We start from the raw sequence: 22386 nt of genomic DNA, 5'->3' as shown, positions 1-22386 counted from the left end.
ACTGGCCTGTAGTTTCCCAGATCCTCCTCCTTGCCCTTCTTGAAGTCCGGAGTGACATTGGCTATCCTCCAATCTTCAGGCACCTCTCCTGTTCTCCAGGACCTTTAAGAGATGATAGAGAGCAGTTCGGCAATCACCTCTGCCAACTCCCTTAGCACACGTGGATGCATCCCATCGGGACCCGTGGATTTGCGTGCACTGAGCCCACTCAGACGCTCCCGAACCACTCCCTTGTCAACAAGGGGGTTGATCTCCACTTCCCAGACTCTTTCTCCTCCCTCCAGGGTTGAGGAGTCCCAGCGGGGAGCCCTTGAAGAAAAGACTGAAGCAACGAAAGCATTCAGTATCTCCACCTTCTCGGCGTCTCCCGTTACCAGGACAGCCCCCTCGTTCAGCAAGGGACCCACATTATCCCTAGTCTTCCTTTTACTGTTTACATACTTTAAAAAACCCTTCTTATTATCTTTTATCTCTTTTGCAAGCCTCATCTCTAGGTGGGCTTTAGCCTTCCCTGTTGTGTCCCTGCAGGCCCTGACAACACTTCTATACTCCTCCCAAGAGGACAGGCCCCTTTTCCACATTTCATAAACCTTCCTCTTCCTTTTGATCTTGTCGATGAGCTCCTTGCTCATCCACGCAGGTTTCCTGCCCCCCTTCCCCGATTTCCTACTCTTAGGGAGGCACTGATCCTGAGCTTGGAAGAAGTGCTGGTTAAATGTAGTCCAGCTCTAATATGCACCCTTGCCTTCTAGCAACCTAACCCATGAGATACTCCCAAGCAGGTCCCAGAAGAGGTCGAAGTTGGCTCTCCGAAAGTCCAGGGTTGCAATCATGCTTTTAGCCTTACTTCCACCAAGTTCCAATTTGAACTCCACCATCTCATGGTTGCTGCATCCCAAGCTACCCCCGACCTTCACATCCCTAACAAGCCCATCCCTGTTGGTAAGGACAAGGTCCAGGAACACCCCTTTCCTCAAACTGAAGTCCCCCATGAGAACCAGCGCCCGTGATCGTGAGGCTACTACTAGCTGCTTGTAGAAGGCCTCATCGACTTCCTCCTCCTGATCTGGTGACCTGTAATACACTCCCACAACAGTGTCCCCAATACCAGCCTGACCCTTAATTCTCACCCACGAGCTCTCCACTTGTCCATCACCCTCCCCCAGGTGGAGCTGGTACACTCTAATTGTTCCCTCACATAAAGGGCAACCCCACCCCCTCACTTCCCCAGCCTGTCTTTCCTAAAAAGGACATAGCCCTCCATGACAGCATTCCAGTCATGCGAGCTGTCCCACCACGTCTCTGTGATTGCAACGAGATCATGGCCCCACGACCAAACACAGATCTCGAGCTCATCCTGTTTATTTCCCATGCTCCGCGCATTGGTATACAGGCACATTAGAGAAGCAACAGGCACAGTTACCCCTGGAGGGATGCAAGAAGAAGAAAATTCCAGATGGGGTATCGGGATCATTACCTTCTCTGAGGAGCCCTCGGACGATCCTATGGGACAACTCAGAGGTCTTTCCCTACTATCTTCAACAATGACAGCAGTGACAACTTCACCCAGCCCTTCTCTGTCACTTTTAGCTCCCCTCCCTTCCCCTGTTAAACCGAGTTTAAAGCCCTGGTAATTAGCCCAGAGAGTTTGCTCCCCAACACACTTGTGCCCCACATACTGAGTTGGAGTTGGTCAGCAGCCCACGTACCCAGCTTCTCAAAGGGCTGCCCAAGATCGAAATACCCAAATCCTTGGTCCAGACACCACCCCCTCAGCTAGTCGTTCACCTGTCCCATTCTCCTTCTTCTTTCTGGGTCCCGGTCACCCAGCGGGAGGACAGAGGAGAACACTACCTGCGCCCCTGATCCCTTCAACAACCTTCCCAGGGATGCAAAGTCTTTTTTAATATTCCTCATTTTTCTAGTTGCAGCTTCCCGGGATCCAACCTGAATGACAACAAGAAGATAGTAATCTTCCGGTTTAATGAGCTGTGGCAGAGCCTTCCTAACGTCTCTGACACATGCCCCAGGAAGACAGCACACCTCTCTGGATAGGTTATCTGGGTGACAAATGGGAGCCTCAGTGCCCCTCAGCAAGGAGTCTCTGATCACTAAGATTCTCCGTTCTTTTTTTGTGGCACCAGTTGTGATGCAGTGCTCCGCCCGGCCCCGATCCATATGCTCAGTACTTCCACCAATCCTGACACGCTTTGCAGGTTTGCTTCCCGGGTTCGGACTATTGTCCAGACCCTCAACCTCATCCTTTTCCTGCCTGAGAAGGGAGTCGCCTACAATGATTACCCTTCTACCTTTCTTGGTGGAGGCAGTCTTGAGCCGTGGAGTCAACTTCCTCGCCCTGGGCATCCTCCTGGGTAGACCTACTACATCATCCTTACCCACCGGTCTCTCAAACTCCAGGGCCTCAAACCTGTTGTGTAAGGGCACCTGGGAAGGTGGGGTTGTGCTCCCTAGGGGCTGTTTTTGAACGTCAGGGTAGAGGGGGCGCTGCTGGCTCCACCTACGCTTCGTCAGCCTCCCTCGCAAGGGCTGCCGGGTCCTGGTGGCTCCCTCGGCTGGTTCGAGTGGCCTCGATGCCGGAAAAAAAGCCCTGCCTGTCCTGATTCCCCACTCCACTGCAGAACGCGTCTGCCCCAGAGCCGATTGCCTCGGCAAGTCTTTTTTTTACCACCTCGGCAACTTCCTTATATCTTCCCCGTGGTCACATAGATAAAACCACAACGTTCCACATGGTGTGCATCTTGGGTGCTCTCTCCCTCCAGCAGGAAAATACTGATTCTTAGTGGCTGAAATATCACTCCGTCTGGATGAGGAGGGAGATGCTTTTTCTACAGGGTCGTGAAGCCTTTGGAATAGTCATTTCTACAGCCAAGACACAGGCCTGTACTGGAGCAGAGAGATTGTCTTCATATTTTTGAAGCTGGCAGGACAGATTTATACATTGTTGGTCCCATACCCTCATCCCAGTTAATTACTGCCAGTTTGCTGGCATGTGATGATGGTGCACTCTGCACCAATTTACACCACATGGATGTTGTGCACTGGACTTCATCGGGATCTCAAGGTGTCTGGGCATTGTCCAAATCACTATAAATCATCTCCCGCACAGTTAATTCTCGCAGATGCTGGAGACCTTTCTCCATAGTGATCCACTTGCCTACTTGATATACAATATCTTCCTTATGGGGATACCTTTCTTTCACAGCTGCCAGGAGTCACCTCCAGAGGCTGAGAACCTGTGTCCCTCTCCCAATTACTTTGTCAATTACCCTTTCTCTAGAGAGGGATCCCAGCTGCTTGGCTTCATTGCTTTCTAATTGTTGGCTATTGGCCCCAACATCCCAGCATCAGAGCAGCCAGGTGAGGATGTGTTCACTTGGGTGTCGACCATAATCCTTTTGTATTTCTCACAACTCATGCAGGGATAGGGATCGAGTGATTTCTGATTCCTTTATGATTTCCATCTCTTCTTCCTGCTGTTTTTGTGATGGCTCTGCTTTAGAGGTGCCTGCCTTTTCCTCTTCTCCCTCCTTCTTAGGAGAGGCTTCTTCCCTTACTAAACGAGATGACTTCCGTTTCCATTGTTTTGACTTGACTATGGGGGCGACTTATTGGCCTGAAAACTGACAGATTGGCATGAAAAAAAGAGTCATTGACCTATTTCTTGCTCCAAACCCCACTGTCCAGAAAAGGGAAAGTGTGTTTACAACTGCTTTTCTTCTTTGTTGGAGTGCATCAGTGTAATGATTGCTCTGAAGAAACCACGTGTCTCAATGCAGGCTTACTTTTGCAGAGAGATGCTCAGTAAAAGCAAAGAATCTGTTCTTTACATACTCAGCACTATATTGGACTGATGCAAGTATATACAAGGAAAAATATCAATCATTTTAAAGAAGCTGAAAAATTGATTTTACTTTTTAACATCTACAGGAAATGCCACAGTATGTTCCAGTCATAACAAGATTAATACTGAAATGCCTTTAGAAATGATGCAACAGAAAAGCCAAGAATAAATTTTAGCAAATACCTCTTCTTTTTTCTTCAATGTAGATTCGAATTCCTGTATTGTCTGGTTTAATTCTGTTTTATGTGTGTGGACTACATTGGCTTGACTGCTTACACATTCTAGCTCAGTTACCTGTTGAAATTAGAAGCAACACATGCAGAATTAATTGCAACAGTTTCAAGGCACTGTTAGTTTTTGCATAAATAACTGCATTTGAAATATACCCTTAGTTCTGTGTGACTTATGTTGATTAAAATGTTGAAAGTGTTCTTATGAAGTCAGTACAAAATCCCTTAACAAATTGTTTTGCATAGAATTGTTGCCATGGTGTCTAATGGTTACTGTAATATCTTGGAAACAATACATTTAAAGTGTTGCAGGCTGAAAATAACATTAATTAAAATTTATACTTAATAAGCTGAATTACCATTTCAGAAACAGTAATGTCTAGATGATTAAACACAGATCTAACCTCTCCATTTGACACTTTTTAATGCTTCACCATCTTAATCAACTAAGCCACAATGCTCACCTACTTCTTTGTAGCAGTTCAATTAACATTTCACAGCTTCAGTTTCTGACTCTGCATCAACTCTACTGCCAACTTCTTACTACTAGTTTCAAATCTTACCTCTCAAAGCCAACAGCTAATAGCAAAATTTATATTTATTTGTGCAGTTCCTCTTTATTAGCAGGCAGCAAACACTGTCCACCTGCACTTCAATAAGGTAAGATAAGATAAGATACCTGGCAATGGTATGCCCTTTTCTTTTTATTATTTTTTTAATTGAAGAAATGTTAATATACTGTCATTCACAAATAAATGGTCATGTAAAAATAGCTTATACACCAAAGAATAAAACCCTTGCATCTACACAGAGTCTACGCAGAGAAGTCTTTGTTCGTGTACCTATCAAATTACATATCAAAATATTAGAGAACTCTTACACTGTATGTCTATGTGGACATCTGCACTAAAATATTTTTGATTAATAACAAACTGTTAAAATATTTAAAAATACTTAAAAAAACAACTTTTTTTTTTTTTCCCCCCAGAAGATATGTGCCTATCATTCTTAGTATATAGTCTTCAACAGAGGTGCATCATCTACCTAGAGAAATTAACAAATCTGGCTCCCAAACTCCTCAAATATATTTCTGTGCTACCCAAATCTTCAATGAAAACTGTTAGGTCTCCATTTCACTTCCTTAGAGAAATAGCCCCCGAGGGAATATATTCTCCAGGACAATTTTCTTTCTTAGATAAAAGAACGTCACAAGGAATCAAGGTTGGTACCCTCTACCATCAATGTAGTCTAGCCAGTGAAGCCACTGTGATGCCAGTAATTTCAGACTCTGAACTATTTGTAAGCTCAAAAGGTAGATTACTAAGTGCAGGGAGAAGTCAAGCAAATGCCAAGATGAAATACAAGAAAATTGAAACAAAATTCCAATCAGCTTTTCCTTTCTGAGTCACAGGGCATGAACTACCCCTGTCTAACAGCCATGACTAGTCTAGCTTGTTCTACTGGAAAACTGTCATTAGACATTTTTGTATATCAGGCTTACAAATGGAAAGACTGAAATTACAGCAATTTTTGGGAGGGATAAGAGGAAATTAGGGATTAGGGAAAAGGAGAATGTCAACACCAAGAATTATTCTGTTTGATGGAATTGTCCAAAAAGGAATATCTGTGCTTGTGGCAGAAAAAAGTAATTGCAGTTTGTTCAGTTTTATATATCATTGAGCATTATGATTGCAATCTTAGACCATTTTCTCAATTTGCTAAAAATACACAGAAATATATCTATTTATATTTTTTTTGTGACTGCTACCAATTGTGACCGTTACAGTATTCACCACTATAATTACACAAACTGACTTGTGGAAAACGGACTCCACAATCAGTAAGATTGTAAAGTAGGTATGTTTATTCAGCGCTGGGCAGCACAGGGGGTAGTCCTGCCAAAGTTGTGCACACCTGATGCGGCAACTTGCCTTGGTTTTATGCAGTAAAGAGTTACATATGCATGAAGTTTCACAATGCTCCTATACATATTCATAACCTGTCCCCGCTTCATATTAAAATTAGTTCCAAGGAGTCATTTCCATAAACTTCTACCATCTGCGCTTGCACAGTGTCTTCTGGTGGTGATCGTTGGGGGTCGTGGGGATGAACATTGATGACTCTTCCTCATCACCGCTAGTTGACCTCTTGTATTTGTGCAGACTCGGTTGCTCCTTGGCTCTTGTCCATCTGCAGGTCCAGTTTCCACCAGTTTCTTAAGATAGGCTCGCACACTTATTAGGAGACTGACCTTGGTAAGGGGCCCAAGGCTTCTTGCTTTAGTTAATTTGCACAATGCACCATAGCTAGTAAAGACACTAAGTAGCATCCTAGTTTAATGCTGTCAGCGCTCTATCGCTACTTGATAAGATTCTCCTAACTCCTTCTCTCAAAACAAGCAGAATTGCAACATAACCATTTGGATAAACCTGTCTAAATAGTGTCTGAACTAACATCTATATACAGCAGGAATCATGAAGTCAAAGAATAATTTTAGCTGGAAGGAAACTCTGGTGGTCATCTGGTCCAGGTCCCCTGCTCAAAATAGAGTCAATTTTGAAGCCACATTTGATTGCGTAGGGTCTTGTCCAGTCAAGAATACTTCACCTTCCAACAAAGCTGCCACACTTGTGTGCATGTTCTTATATTCCTGCCCTGGGCACAGCACAAATTCTGCCACTGTTGAGCTCTAGTTCAATCCTAAATTTTGCTGGAACTGTCAACCTCATCCACCTTCACCCTTTCTGAAGTTTAACCTGTTAAATATTTCCAAGTTTTTCTGCTGAACTATCTTGAGTTAGAGGCAGAAGCCTCTGTGAACCCAGGGTCAAACCCTCTCCTACCTGTTGCGAAAGAGTGGAACATTATATGGTAACCTCCAAAAAGGGAAATCTTTCTTTAATATTAATAATAGAGATTAATAATGGCAATGACAGGGTTGAATGTTTATGGGTAAGAATCAAGGGGAAGGACAAAGAGGCAGATGTCCTGGTGGGCATCTGTTAAATACCGCCTAACCAGGCCAAAGAGGCAGACAAAATATTCTACAAACAGCTGGGAGAAGTCTCGCAACCACTAGCCCTTGTTCTCATGGAGGACTTCAACTTACCAAATGTCTGCTAGAAATACAATACAGTAGAGGAAACAGTCTAGGAAGTTTCTAGAGCATGTGGAAGACAACAAGAGATGAGGAAAAGGCTGAGGTACTTAATGCCTTCTTTGCCTCAGTCTTTAGCAGCAAGACCATTGTTCTCCAGGTACTCAGACCCCTGAGATGGTAGATAGGGATGGGGAGCAGAATGAAGTCATCGTAACCCACAAGGAAATGGTTAGCAACCTGCTATACCACTTAGATATCTGCAAGTCTATGGGGGTCAGATGGGATTCACCTGAGGGTACTGAGGGAGTTGGGGAAAGTGCTCAGCGAGCCCCTTTCAATCATTTATCATCAGTCCTGGCTATCAGGGGAAGTCCCTGTAAACTATGATACACACAAAAATCTATTTAAGTAAAATTTGATAACAATTATAGAATAAAAAATGTTGGGTTTAAAATAATTTAAAACACGTTAAAAAGCAAAGTTTACAATGAATACCGCATGAGTCAAAAGACCCATTTTATCACAGTGAATGAGAATAATGGAAAATAGAAGGGTACGATATAATGTAAAATCAAAGGATGTTTATAAATTAAACATGACAAAGTTCAAACTGTGAAAAAAACTGCCATAAGAAGTCAACTAATAAATAGTATTAGCAGAAAAAAATATTACTTTATTGATTAAAAAGCAACCTATTTATGTAAATAAGGCCGTTTATAATGCTATTTATATAAAGAGGGAACTAAAGATAGAAATAATAAGCTAAAGTTTACTAAGCAATATGTATTACTTCCCCCCACACACCACACTTGACAAAGAAATCTGACGTGGCTTGCAGATAGATGACTCCGGCACCAAAATGTGTGTATATACCTAAAGTGCATAAGGAGTGAATACTGCAATTACATTATATACAAACCACATAATATATTATTAAATTGTACTAAACTTAGCAGCTAGTGGTGGAAGTACAATTCTTCATTTTAGAGGCTGGCCTATTTTGTACAATTTTTGATCTTATAAGTGAGTATACTCTTCTAATGCATACATATTCACATTCTTCTTTTCCAGTGGGCAAGATGCTGTGACAGCCAATTTTTGCATAGAAAAAAACAGCTACACGGCAAATGAACATGCAAACTTTGTTCCTCCTTGAAATCAACTTGTCCACAAGTATTTCTAAAAATCCAATCTATTCACCTTTCTTCAACAAATTTTGTTCTGGATAGAATTTTTTTTTCTTCTGAAATGGCAACAGATGAGAGTTGCAGCACGGCAAATTCCAATTAGGTGTTAGAATCATAGAATCATTAAGGAAAAGACCTCCAAGATCATCTGGTCCAACCATCACCCCATCGCTATATAACAGTTTTGCAAGTAACTTTTTAACCACATTTATCACAACACAACACACAATGATGATTAACACCACAAGAAGCAGAAGACTTAATCCCTCTTTGATTAATCCCAGTAACCATCTAGGCATCGTCCAAAACAAATCAGCGAGCCATTGATCGAAAGGACTAATATCATGTTGAGTCTTTCCCGTGTGCTCCTTCAGGAAAGTTAATGGATTTGTGAATTGACTCACTGTGATCAGAGAGGTTCATATAGCACAATCCCTTAAAGTCCTCACACCCATGTCACCCACAGATTTTGTTGTGGCTCGATCTTGATCACAGGCGCAAGCCCTGCTGGCAGTATTAGAATCACCATCAGCAACTTCCCCATCCCTCGAGATATCTTGGGCAGCCTCCACAACTAGGCTTGGCACCCAAACTGGTCCTGCTCAGCATACTGAGAGTCTGATACAATATTGCGTTCCGCGTCTCACCGCGTCCCATGTCTCTCTGCGTCTGTTCCGCATCTCTCCGCGTCCTGCATCTCACCGCGTCCCGCGTCTCTCCGCATCTTTTTTTTTTTTTTGTCCATTATAATTGGTATCAATTATCCTCAGCAAAACAAACAATCCGGTCAAAGTTGTACTTGACTGACCTAACAGCAATACGCTACAGTCATTCCCAATTGGTCCTTTGACATTCAATGGAATTTTATGAATGTGAGTTTCTAGAGCATGTGGAAGACAACTTCCTGACAGTTGGTGAATGTGCCAACTAGGGACCGTGCCCTGCTGGACCTTTTGCTCATAAATAGAGAAGGACTTATGGGTGATGTGAAGGTTGGAGGCAATCTCGGGTTGTGGTGGTTTTACTCAGGTGGGCAGCAGAGCTCCACCTCATCCGCTTTCTCACTCCCCCTCCTCAGAGGGAAAGGGGAAGAAAATACGATGCAAAGGGCTCAATGGATGAGATAAGGATGGGAAGATCGCTCAACAATTATTGTGATGGGCAAAACAGACTCAGCATAGGGAGACAGTAAGATTTATTGCCTATTACTAACAAGCTAGAGAAGTGAGGCACAAAGGAAAGAGATCAAAAATGCCTTCACCCCATCCACCCTCTTCCATCTCCTCCCCTCAAACATTGCAGGGGAACAGGGGAATGGGGGTTGCAGTCAGTCTATAGCACTTCGTCTCCGCTGATCCTTCTCAGTCACTCTCTTGCCCTGCTCCAACGTGGGGTCCCTCACACAGGTTGCAGTCCTTCCCAAACTTATCCTGTGTAGGCTTCCCATAGGCAGCAGCTTTTCAAGAACTGCTCCAGATATGGGTCCGTACCACAGGGTCCATCCATCAGGAGCAAACTGCTCCAACCTGGGTCCTCCATGGGCAGCAGCTCCTGCCAGGTCACCTGCTCTTGTGTGGGCTCCTCTCCACGGGCTACAAGTCCCAGAATCTGCTTGGGCGGGGGTCCTCCACAGGCCACAGACTCCATCAGTGCAGGTCCACCTGCTCCACTGTGGTCTCCTCCATGGGCTTCAGCGTGCAACCCTGCTCCACCGTGGTACTCCATGGGCTGCAGGGGGACAGCCTGCTTCACCATGGTCCTCACCACAGGCTGCAGGGGACTTCTGCTCTGGGGCCTGGAGCAAACAATTTGTGAATAGCATATGCCAACAGAAATGTGCCTGTACCCGCAGCCCTTTTAGATTGCAACGATTTATGGTTTAGTGGAGGACCTGTTAGTGTTAGGTTAGATGTTGGACCAGGTGATCCTGGAGGTCTCCTCCAACCTAGATGACTGTGATTCTATGATTCACTGAAACCAAGTTTGAAGAGAACTCCAGTTATATCCACACCACTTGACACAGCCAGGTAGAAGATTCCTAGAATTACTAATGAAATTCCAACATGGAATGAAACCCCTACAGCACCACGCTCTTTGAAAACTTTTTTCAGCTGCTGGGAATTACTGAGTTTCTTGTTTTCACTGCTGAGATCTGTGGCTGCCTTTTCAGGGGATCCACCCACATCCTTGGCCGAGCTGCTGGCGGCGTTCCGCAGAGGGGACGACGGGCTGCGGGGGGGGCCGGCCCGAGGGAGGGGGGTGGCGGGGGGAAAGCGGCGGTGGCGGTGGCGGCGAGCGGGGGCCCGCGGGGCGGCGGGCCCGGTCGCAGCAGCAGGCGGAACATGGCAGCGCCCAATGCGTGCGTGTGGGCGCTCAAACTGGAGAAACGCAGCAGCTGGTGGCGGAGCAGGTGGGCGGGTGCCCGGAGCTGACAGCGGGGCGGCCAGTGGGGCTGGTGGCACTTTGCACCAGGCATTCTGTCAGTCCCAGGAGGTACTGCTAGAGCTTGTGCCGCCACCATCACCTCCTGCTGCTTGGCTTTCATACCGCACAGTGCATTAATCACTGTCCATCACATCCCACTTACTTCTTTATCCAGCTTTCCACTTGAGATGACCTTATCCCATAAGCGATCTCCTACCTCCCGCCACTCTTCTGGGCTCACAGCACTACTCGCCCCCTGTCTTCACCGACTCCTTCATTCTCCTGTAGAAGTTTTGAGGTCCAGCTCGTTCACCAATGTCCTGGGTCCCACTGTGTTCAGGCGCCATTTGTTGCAGGAAGGATGGCCGAAGACATGACACACATCAATACGGTTAGATCATGCTCTCTTTTATTACTCGAATAGCCTGACTCTTATAGCAATTTAGCAGGGGCGGATAGTATCTCACACAAGATTATTGTTCAAAAGCACTCAGACAAACAACTGCAGGAAAACAACCCCCTTGTTGTAGCAGTCACGTAGACCTTGTCCTTGAAGAAATGCCGGCTGCTTGCAACAATATTTTTAATTCCTCAATTGGGCGATAGAAGAACATTATTACGCCAACTCCTCATATTGGTCCTGGTAGCTTGGTTTGCTCAGCTGCAGCAAGTCATGGCCTCCTTGCTGTTTCAAAAATTCCTCAACAGAGGATATATTTAGATTAGACATTAGGAAATTCTTCACTGTAAGTGTAGTGAGGCACTGGAACAGGTTGCTCAGAGAAGTTATGGATGCCCCATCCCTGGAGGTGTTCAAGACTAGGCTGCATGGGGCCTTGGCCAACCTGATCTAATGTGTGGCAACCCAAGCCATTCTATGATTCTATGATTCTGTGATCCTCTTCGTCTTCACAACTTTCCAGCCACTCTGTCCCAAGCTTGTAGCATTACATGGGGTTATTCTGACCAAAGCGCAGGACCCAGCACAGAAGAAAACTGTGGGAGACCATGCCAAAGGCTTTGATGAAGTCTAGGTAGACTATATCAACAGCCTTTCCCTCATCCACCAGGTGGGTCACCCAATCATAGAAGGAGATGAGGTTGGTCAGGAAGGACTTGCCTTTCATGAAGCCATGCTGGCTGGGCCTGATCCCCTGGTTGTCCCGCATATGCTGCGTGATTGCACTCAACATGACCCGGTCCATAACCTTTCCTGGAACCGAGGCCAGGCTGACAGACCTGTAGTTCCCCGGATCCTCCTTACAACCCTTCTTATAGATGCGTGTCACATCAGCAAGTCTCCAGTCATCTGGAACCTCTCCAGATGTCCATGACTGCTGATAGATGATGGAAAGCGGTCCAACAATCACATCCGCCAACTGATTCAGTACCATGGTGGATCCCATCTGGCCCCATGGACTTGTGACAGTATAGGTGGAGCAGCAGGTCTCTGTTTCCACTTGAATCGTGGGGGGTTTCTTCTGCTCCCCGTCCCAGACTTCCAGGTCAGGAGGCTGAGTACCCCAAGGATAACTGGTCTGACTAGTAAAGACATATGTACAGAAGGCATTGAGAACCTCAGCCTTTTCCTTATCCTCAGTAGTCATGCTCCCTCTTGTGCCCAGTAAAGGATGGAGATTCACCGTGGCTCTCCTCTTGCCATTAATATATTTATAAAAGCATTTTTCATTACCCTTAACCATAGTGGCCAGGTTGAGCTCATGCTGGGCTTTGACCTTCCTGACTTTTTCTCTGCATATGCTCTCAACTTCTTTGTATTCCCCCTGAGTTGCATGTCCCCTCTTCCACTGGACATAAACTCTCTTTTCCTCCCGGAGACTCAGCAAAAGTTCCTTGTTCAGCTGTGCTATGAACATGGCACGGAAGCATAGAAGGAGGATGGCTGAAAAAACTTCTGTGTGGATTAGGATTCTCACTGTGAGGATGGCTTGCTTCCTTACTGCAATTTACATTGACAGTAAGCATTGTAATTATTATGTTTTGTATATTATTTGCTTGTATCAGATCTATGCTAACCTGGGTGTTGATTTGTCAAGTGCTCATGGTGTCTGGATGGACTGAAATAGAGGTGCATCCAAGTGGAGAGGAAAAAAAAATCAAACAAAAGGGATACTCCCAGGATCGACTTTATATGAACATGATTTGGATCTCGAATTGAGTGACTGTTGTCATGGGGTGGATAATGTGGAGAAGAGTCAGACTTTTTAGTGTCAGTGATAAGCACCAGTCTTGGGCAAAGGGGAATTGAGTAGCTTGTTCTTGTTTATCTCATACAAACTTTGTGGATGGAGGTCTGCAAGCTTGGTATGAGAGTATGCTTGGTATGAGAGGGAGCGAGTCCTGTGTTGGCAGGATGGCCCTGTTTTGGCAGCAGAATCCTGAGGGCCACGGTTCCCAAGTGAAACCTTTTGCTTAATTATGTGTAAAATTATTGTTAAAGTTCACAGCCCTGAATATGATAATGACCCTAAAGAAGTACATGCTAAACATTTATGACTGTAGTATTCAACACCTCACCCAAATCACACGAAACGTCACCCCAGGGAGGGAATAGATAAGGTTAGGGCATAAAATACTTTTAGGAGTCAGTGTTAAAAAAAAAAAATAAAAAAAAAGTTAAAAGAAGATACTGTTAGGAAAAAAGTTACCAAGAGAGGGATGCCTTCTTGGTAAGCTCTGCACCTTCAGCTGTTGGTGAGGAATACCCAGGATAGCCTTTTGCTAGCACTATTATCATATATTAGTGCTATTGCAGTAAATATACTTATCAACGGCAATTCTGAATCTATCACCTTACTAAATACATTCAACTTTGTGAAACTGTCCCAGTGGAAGTCCTTGTCAGGGCTCTGAAACAGGCAAACATTAGACTACAAATATTGTCAACTTTCTGAGACTGTCTCAGTGAATACTCTTAGCAAGGCTATTGAAACAGGTAAATGTTGGACTACAGCTATTTTTCAATGAAGCATTGTACATTTGATGAGCTATCCTATAGTAATGCTGCCTTGGTTTGGGCTAGGAAAGAGTTAATTTTCCTCCTGGTAGCTGGTAAGGTGCTGTGTTTGGGATTTAGGATGAGAATACTGCTGATAATACATTGAAATTTTAGTTGTTGCAGAGTAGTGCTTACACTAAGCCAAGGACTTTTCAGCTTCTCATGCTGCCCTGCCAGTGAGGAAGCTGGGGGTGCATCAGGAGCTGGGAGGGGACAGAACCAGGACAGCTGACCCAAACTGGCCAAAGGGAGTATTCCATACCATATGAAATCATGCTGAACAATTAACATGGGGTGGTTAGGCTGGCCAGTGTGGGGAGGACTGCTCCTCAGGGACAGGCTGGGCAGTGGTCAGTGGGTGGTGAGCAATTGCATTGTGCATCACTTGCTTTGTACAATCTATCATTATAATTATTTTTATTTCCCTTCCTTTTCTGTCCTATTAGCTGTCTTTATCTCAACCCATGGGCTTTTACCTTCTTTTCTTTTCCAGTTCTCTCCCCCATCCCACTGGGAGGGGAGTGGTGGAGCGAATTTGTGTGTGGTGCTTAGCTGCCTGTCAAGTTAAACCACAACATGCCCAGAGAGCCATAGACACAGACTATTCCTATATTTTGTGTTAGATTTCAGCAAGCCATGAGGTAACAGATTACAGAAAGATTTAATACAAGAATGTGAAAGGTGATCATAAGAGCACAGTGTAGACGATCTCATGTAATAAGATTTTGTGTTCCCTCAGAAATACAAAATAATTGCAGGGAATTTGCTTGGCAAAGGTTATGAAAAATAATTAGCTATTAATGAATGTAACTACAAAGATTTAGTTACTACTTTTGTTAACTCTAGTATCAGGTGCATGCAAAGAGTCATGCAAAATTTTTTTCCTATATTCATTAATTGCCTTTGCTAATAACAGATTTTAAATAGGATAGGAGTAAGAGTGAGAAAAAAAACCATCAAGAAAAAGAGATCTTCTACAGCAAAGCCTTGGTCATTTTGTCTGGTTGGATTACCCCACAAGAGGCAGGCCAATAATTCAATTGCTGTTGTTTTGTGATAGTTTTCTTTGTTGTATCAGAACTGTACTGTCTTAGCTTTAAAACAGAAGTTCTTAGTACATTTTATTATAAAGAATGCTACCTCATTATGTCTGTATTTTAGTAATGAGTTCTTCACTGTAAAGTATCTGGTGTTCAAATCCACCTGAACTTCTGCACTATAGTAATTATAAGGTTATAATTTAAATAATTTTATAAACAATGACTACTATAATTCATTCACAAACCTAGAGCACACTTTAGAACTTCCATCCTTACAAAGGAGAAAATTAAAAGAGAAAGTAAAATAAAAATCCCTATACAAACATACAAGACAAGCTTGTGCATGACTGGAAAAATTTTCAAGCAAAGCAGATTTTTGTCAACTGTCAATTTCTTGAAATGAAAAGCACTTTAAAAAAAGCACCAGTTTAATTACACTTGATGCATTCCATCGAGCCAGCTATTACACACGCAGTTAGAACGCATAAGAAATTGTCATTCTTCTCTATAAACTCATGTGGCTGTGTTGTGGTTTAACCTGGACAGCAGCTCAGCACCACACAGTCATTCACTTATCCTCCCCTGCACCCTCTCTGTGGGACGGGGAAAAAAAGTGAAAGCTTATGGCTTGAGATAAAGATAGTATATTAGGACAGAAAAGAAAGGAAAATAATAATAAAAATGATAATATCACTACTACTAATAATGTGTACAGAAAGCAAGTGATGCACAATGCAATTGCTCACCACCCACTGACCACTGCCCAGCCTGTCCTTGAGGAGATGTCCCCTGCCCTGCCTAGCCACCCCATATTAGTTGTTCAGCATGATTTCATATGATATGGAATACCCCCTTTGGCCAGTTTGGGTCAACTGTCCTGGTTCTGTCCCCTCCCAGCTCCTGATGCACCCCCAGCCTCCTCACTGGCAGGGCAGCATGAGAAGCTGAAAAGTCCTTGGCTTAGCATAAGCACTGCTCTGCAACAATTAAAACATCATCATGTTATCAACATTATTCTCATCCTAAATCCCAAACACAGCACCCTACCAGCTACCAGGAGGAAAATTAACTCTATTCTACCCCAAACCTGAACAGTATCCTTGCCTTATTCCATACCATTTAAGTCATGCTCAGGTTCATACATTCCAAAATATTCCAATTAAGCACCACTTTTCATATATGTATATAAAATGTCCACTGAGTTTGTTTAGTCCATGACTGACTTCAGGCTCCACCTGTTACAACTGTCTTTCAGGGCGGAAAAGATGGTGTGCGATGTTGGATCATAGCACGCTGAAGCCCGTTCGCGTTCCATCAGATCTCTGTGCTTGTCCAATTCTATCAAAATTATTTCATCATTACCTGTGTGGCTGTTACTCTGATACAATTAACAAGACATTGATATATAGCAATCATGGTAGTGATGACATACAGTATTGTATAATAATTAACATGATACAATTCAACTCATGGGCTATTCTCACCCAGTATTAAATCCCCTTGAGGTACACACCGGACCTCCCTATTCTTTTGCAGTACCCACCAAATGCATCCAGGTCCTTGAGCAAAAGCAATCCCACGAATGGGTTTGCCTTTTCCTGAGGCAGGAGTAGCCCAGACTGTCTTCCCCAGCATGTTTCTTACATGCACTACAGGAACTTTATCCCCTTCTACAGTACGTAACAGGTTTGATTGGGCAGGTCCAGCTCGGTTGGCAGATCCCTTAGTATTGACTAACCAGGTGGCCTTTGCCAAATGCATATCCCAATTTTTGAATGTCCCAGCACCCATTGCCTTCAGTGTAGTCTTTAGCAGTCCATTGTATCGCTTGATTTTCCTGGAGGCTGGTGCATGATAGGGGATGTGATACACCCACTCAATACCATGTTCTTTGGCCCAAGTGTCTATAAGGTTGTTTCGGAAATGAGTTCCATTGTCTGACTCTATTCTTTCTGGGGTGTCTTGTTGCCATAGGACTTGCTTTTCAAGGCCCAGGATAGTGTTCCGGGCGGTGGCATGAGGCACAGGATATGTTTCCAGCCATCCGGTGGTTGCTTCCACCATTGTAAGTACATGGTGCTTGCCATTGCAGGTTTGAGGGAGTGTGATGTAATCAATCTGCCAGGCCTCTCCGTATTTATATTTCAGCCATTGTTCTCCATACCAAAAGACATGCTTCACAGTCATGAATAACCTGTGCTATAGTGTCCATGGTCAGGTCCACCCCTCGATCACGAGCCCATCTGTATGTTGCATCTCTACCTTGATGGCCTGAGGTGTCATGGGCCCATCGGGCTATAAATAATTCACCTTTATGCTGCCAATCCAGGTCCACCTGAGCTACTTCAATCTTAGCAGCCTGATCCACCTGCTGGTTGTTTTGATGTTCTTCAGTAGCCCGATTCTTGGGCACATGAGCAAGGGATTCTCTGAAAAGTTTGCTGCTCCAACTTCCAGCAGACAGTCCTTCAAACACAGAAACGAAGAAGATTCTGACCAGGATTAGGGGGGCCCTGCCTCCAGCCAGGGGGAGGAAAGGGACAATCGAGTTTATTGGACTGTGTGAATTGTATGGCCTGACACGTCAGACGCACAGAAGTATAAGGCTTTAGTAGACACCGGTGCACAATGTACTGTAATGCCATCGAGCTATAAAGGGCCAGAGCCCATCTGTATTTGTGGAGTGACAGGGGGATCTCAGCAGTTGACTGTATTGGAGGTTGAAGTGAGTCTGACTGGGAATAAGTGGGAAAAGCACCGTATTGTGACTGGCTGTCGTGGTTTAACCCGGCCGGCAGCTAAACACCACGCAGCCGTTCGCTCACCCTCCCCCCTCCCTCTCTGGGACGGGGGAGAGAAATGGAAAGTGAAGCCTGTGAGTTGAGATAAAGACAGTTTAATAAGACAGGAAAATAATAATAACAAAAATAATAATAACAATAATAATAATAATGATACAATAGTGATAATACGAAAATAATAATAGTATGTACAAACAAGTGATGCACAATGCAATTGCTCACCACTCGCTGACCGATGCCCAGCCTAACCCCGAGCAGTCCGGCCCCCTCCCCCCGGCTAGCCACCCCTATATATTGTTTAGCATGACGTCAGATGGTATGGAATACCCCTTTGGCTAGTTTGGGTCAGCTGTCCTGGGTCTGTCCCCTCCCAGCTCTTACTGCACCCCCAGCCTGCCCATTGGCAGGACAGAGCAAAAGGCTGAGATGTCCTTGGCTTAGTATAAGCACTGCTCTGCAACAATTAAAGCATTGGGGTTTTATCAGCACTCTTCTCATCCTAAGCCAAAACACAGCATTCCACCAGCTACTAGGAAGAAAATTAATTCTGTTCTAACTGAAACCAGGACATCTATCCACCCCTTATTCCATACCGTTTATGTCATGCTCAGGTTACACTCTTTTCCATACATTCTAATTAGTCACCTATAGTAATCATGGTAGTGATAACATACAGTATAATATACTAATTAACATGGTACAATTCAGTTCATGGGCTATTCTCACCCAGTATTAAATCTCCTTGAGGTACACACCGGACCTCTCCGTTCTTTTGCATCACCCACCAAGTGTATCCAGGTCCCTGAGCAAAAACAATTCCACGAATAGGTTTGCCTTTTCCTGAGGCAGGAGTAGCCCAGACTGTTTTACCCAGCATATTTTTTACATGCACTACAGGAACTTTATCCCCATCTACAGTATGTAACAGGTTTGATTGGGCAGGTCCAGCTCGGTTGGCAGATCCCTTAGTATTGACTAACCAGGTGGCCTTTGCCAAATGCGTATCCCAGTTTTTGAATGTTCCAGCGCCCATTGCTTTCAAGGTAGTCTTTAACAGGCCATTGTATCGTTCAACTTTCCCGGAGGCTGGTGCATGATAGGGGATGTGATACACCCATTCAATACCATGTTCTTTGGCCCAAGTGTCTATAAGGTTGTTTCGGAAGTGAGTCCCATTGTCTGACTCTATTCTTTCTGGGGTGCCATGTCGCCATAGGACTTGCTTTTCAAGGCCCAGGATGGTGTTCCGGGCGGTGGCATGAGGCACCGGATATGTTTCCAGCCATCTGGTGGTTGCTTCCACCATTGTAAGTACGTGGCGCTTGCCATTGCGAGTTTGAGGGAGTGTGATGTAATCAATCTGCCAGGCCTCTCCATATTTATATTTCAGCCACCGTCCTCCATACCAAAGAGGCTTTGACCGTTTGGCTTGCTTGATTGCAGCACATGTTTCACAGTCATGAATAACCTGTGCTATAGCGTCCGTGGTCAGGTCCACCCCTCGATCACGAGCCCATCTGTATGTTGCATCTCTACCTTGATGGCCTGAGGTGTCATGGGCCCATCGGGCTATAAATAATTCACCTTTATGCTGCCAATCCAGGTCCACCTGAGCTACTTCAATCTTAGCAGCCTGATCTACCTGCTGGTTGTTTTGATGTTCTTCAGTAGCCCGATTCTTGGGCACATGAGCATCTACGTGGCGTACTTTCACAGCCAGGTTCTCTACCCGAGCAGCAATATCTTGCCACAATGCAGCAGCCCAGATGGGTTTGCCCCTGCGCTGCCAGTTGTTTTGCTTCCATTGCTGTAACCATCCCCACAGGGCATTTGCTACCATCCATGAATCGGTGTAGAGATAGAGAACTGGCCATTTTTCTCATTCAGCAATGTCTAAAGCCAGCTGAATGGCTTTCACTTCTGCAAACTGACTCGATTCACCTTCTCCCTCAGCAGCTTCTGCAACTCGTTGCGTAGGACTCCATACAGCAGCCTTCCATCTCTGATGCTTTTCTACAGTCCAACAGGTCCCATCAGTGAACAGGGCATATCACTTCTAAATTTTCTGGTAGCTTGTTGTAAAGTGGGGCTTCTTCAGCATGGACCACCTCTTCTCATGATGATATCTCAAAATATTTGCCTTCTGGCCAGTCCACAAGCACTTCCAAGATTTCTGGGCGACTGGGGTTTCAAATTTGAGCCCTCTGAGTAATCAGTGCAACCCACTTGCTCCATGTACCATCAGTTGCATGATGCGTAGAGGGGACCCTTCCCTTGAACATCCAGCCCAGTCGAGGTGCCAGGAGGAGCTGTGCTTCACTACCAACCACTTCCAAAGCAGATTGAACTCCTTCATATGCTGCCAATATCTCCTTTTCAGGTGGAGTGTAGCGGGCCTCAGATCCTCTGTATCCCCGACTCCAAAACCCCAGGGGTCGACCTCGAGTTTCCCCGTGCTTTTTCTGCCAGAAGCTCCAGGTGGGGCCATTGACCCTGGCTGCAGTGTAGAGCACATTCTTTACATCTGGTCCTGTTTGGACTGGCCAAGGGCTACTGCATGAACTATCTCCTGTTTAATTTATTCAGTCTTGTCATTGCTCGGGGCCCAGTTTGAAATTGTTCTTCTTACGGGTTACTTGGTAGAGTGGGTTTACAGTCAGACTGTAATTTGGAATGTGCATTCTCCAAAAATCCATGACACCTAAAAAGGTTTGTGATTCTTTTTTGCTAGTTGGTGGAGACATAGTTGTTATTTTATTGATCACATCCATTAGAGTGATGTTGATCACATCATTGTAATGCCATCAAGCTATAAAGGGCCAGAACCCATCTGTATTTGTGGAGTGACGGGGGGATCCCAGCAGTTAACTGTATTGGAGGCTGAAGTTAGCCTAACTGGGAAGGAGTGGCAAAAGCACCCTCTTGTGACTGGCCCGGATGCTCCGTGCATCCTTGGCATAGACTATCTTAGAAGAGGATATTTCAAGGACCCAAAAGGGTACCGGTGGGCTTTTGGCATAGTTGCCTTAGAGACAGAGGACGTTAAAGAGTTGTCTACCTTGCCTGGTCTCTCAGAGGACCCTTCTGTTGTGGGGTTGCTAAGGGTCGAAGAAAAGCAGGTGCCAATTGCTACAGCGGTGTACTGGAACTTCAAGATCCTTGTCTTCAAGTCAGTCTAGATATAGGACAGCCCTAACAACCTGACATTTCCCCAGGTTTCTCAAGTCAAGGGAATTCTTGCTATTCTTCCAGACCTCCAGGTTAGATGCAGCCTGCTGAATTTCTCCTCTTCAGACCAACATGATTCTTGTTCCTGTGACTACATACAGCCTCCAGTGGGACAGGTTCAGCACAGGCATGAAAAGACCGTACGAAATTTGCAGGGTTTGGCTAAGTGCAGTTGCCATACCTTATTTCGTATTAGAGAATACAGCATATCAGAGAATAATAGAATCATGTAATTATAGAATGCTTTAGTTTGGAAAGGACCCTAAAGATCATCTAGTTCCAAACCCCCTGCCATGTGCAAGGATTCCACCCACTAGATCAGGTTCCCCAGGGCCCCATCTGACCTGGCCTTGAACACAAAGAATCATCAAATCATAGAATATCCGAGTTGGAAGGGACCCACAAGGATCATCAAGTCCTATTCCTGGGTTCCCAAAGAACCACGCACAAAAAAAAAGTAAAAAATCAGATCAAGTGTCTGAGAGCATTGTCCAAATGCTTCCTAAACTCTGTCAGGCTCTGTCAGGTGCCGTGACCACTTCCCTGGGTCACCTTCCCTGGTGGCTCAACCACCTTCTCAGTGAAGAACCTGTTTCTGATATCCAGACTGAACCTCCCCTGTCGCAGCCTCAAGCAATTCCCTTGGGTCCTATCACTGGTTACCAAAGAAGAGATCAGCACCTGCCTCTCTGCTCCCCCTCATGAGAAAGTTGCATACCACAATGAGGTCTCCCCTCAGTCTCCTCTTCTCCAGGCTGAACAAACCAAGTGACTTCATCTGCTCCTTATATATCTTCCCCTTTAGACCCTTTACCATCTTTGTTGCCCTCCTTTGGACAGGGACAGTTTTATATCTAACAGTTTTATATCTTTCTTATACTGTGGCACCCAAAACTACACACAGTAGTCGAGGTGAGGCTGCACCAGCGTAGAGTGGGACAATCACTTCCCTTGACTGGCTAGCAATGCCATTCTTGATGCACCCCAGGATATGGTTGGCCCTCCTGTCTGGCAAGGCACACTGCTGGCTCATGTTCAGCTTGCTGTTGACTAAAACCCCCATATCTCTCTCTGCAGGGCTGTTCTTCAGCCTCTCGTCCTCCAGTCTGTACATATAACCAGGGTTGCCCCTTCCCAGGTGCAAAATCCAGCAGCATTTGAGCTGTCATTTCTGCCCCCATTGTGCTCTCATTTCTGGTTTGCCAAATTACTTCTGCAGAATACAGAGTGAAGGGAATAGGACCCCGCCCCTCCTGTATGAATGCAGGAACAGATCTTTATTTGCATCTGATGAGCTTCATTCTATGTTCAGTTTTCTTTGAGTGCAAGGCTGAAAGGAAGCTGCTGGTCTTTGGTACACGTGGAAACTACAAGAGGGTTCTTTAAAATTACAGATCTCATGTAAAGTTTGTATGAGATTAAATGCAAGAGGAATTGAAGTGTAATGCTATGGAGAAGGTCCTGAAACAGCTGTGATGCAGCTGGCATAAAATGA

The 22386-nt window shown here is 44.9% G+C and overlaps 1 protein-coding gene and 2 long non-coding RNA genes across 4 annotated transcripts in view; 1 reads left to right on the top strand and 2 right to left on the bottom strand.

Annotated features, from left to right (window-relative positions):
• LOC137847051 (uncharacterized) overlaps positions 1–22386 on the bottom strand; it is a 750318-nt gene that overhangs the window by 463533 nt on the left and 264399 nt on the right. The gene's annotated exons all lie outside the window — the stretch shown is intronic.
• Positions 1–22386, top strand: part of LOC137847055 (uncharacterized) — a 310848-nt gene that overhangs the window by 60470 nt on the left and 227992 nt on the right. The gene's annotated exons all lie outside the window — the stretch shown is intronic.
• The window catches only part of LOC137847024 (homer protein homolog 1-like), a 242478-nt gene that overhangs the window by 18201 nt on the left and 201891 nt on the right, over positions 1–22386 (bottom strand). For both annotated transcript variants that reach the window (XM_068665272.1, XM_068665273.1), the window contains one exon: positions 4046–4156. In XM_068665272.1, the coding sequence (XP_068521373.1) occupies positions 4046–4156 (111 nt within the window). The remainder of the gene's footprint in view (positions 1–4045; positions 4157–22386) is intronic.

Source organism: Anas acuta, chromosome W, assembly GCF_963932015.1.
Source record: "Anas acuta chromosome W, bAnaAcu1.1, whole genome shotgun sequence".
Lineage (NCBI taxonomy): Eukaryota > Metazoa > Chordata > Aves > Anseriformes > Anatidae > Anas > Anas acuta.
Note: the sequence above shows the minus strand (reverse complement) of the source record. Positions and strands in the feature narration are given on the sequence as shown.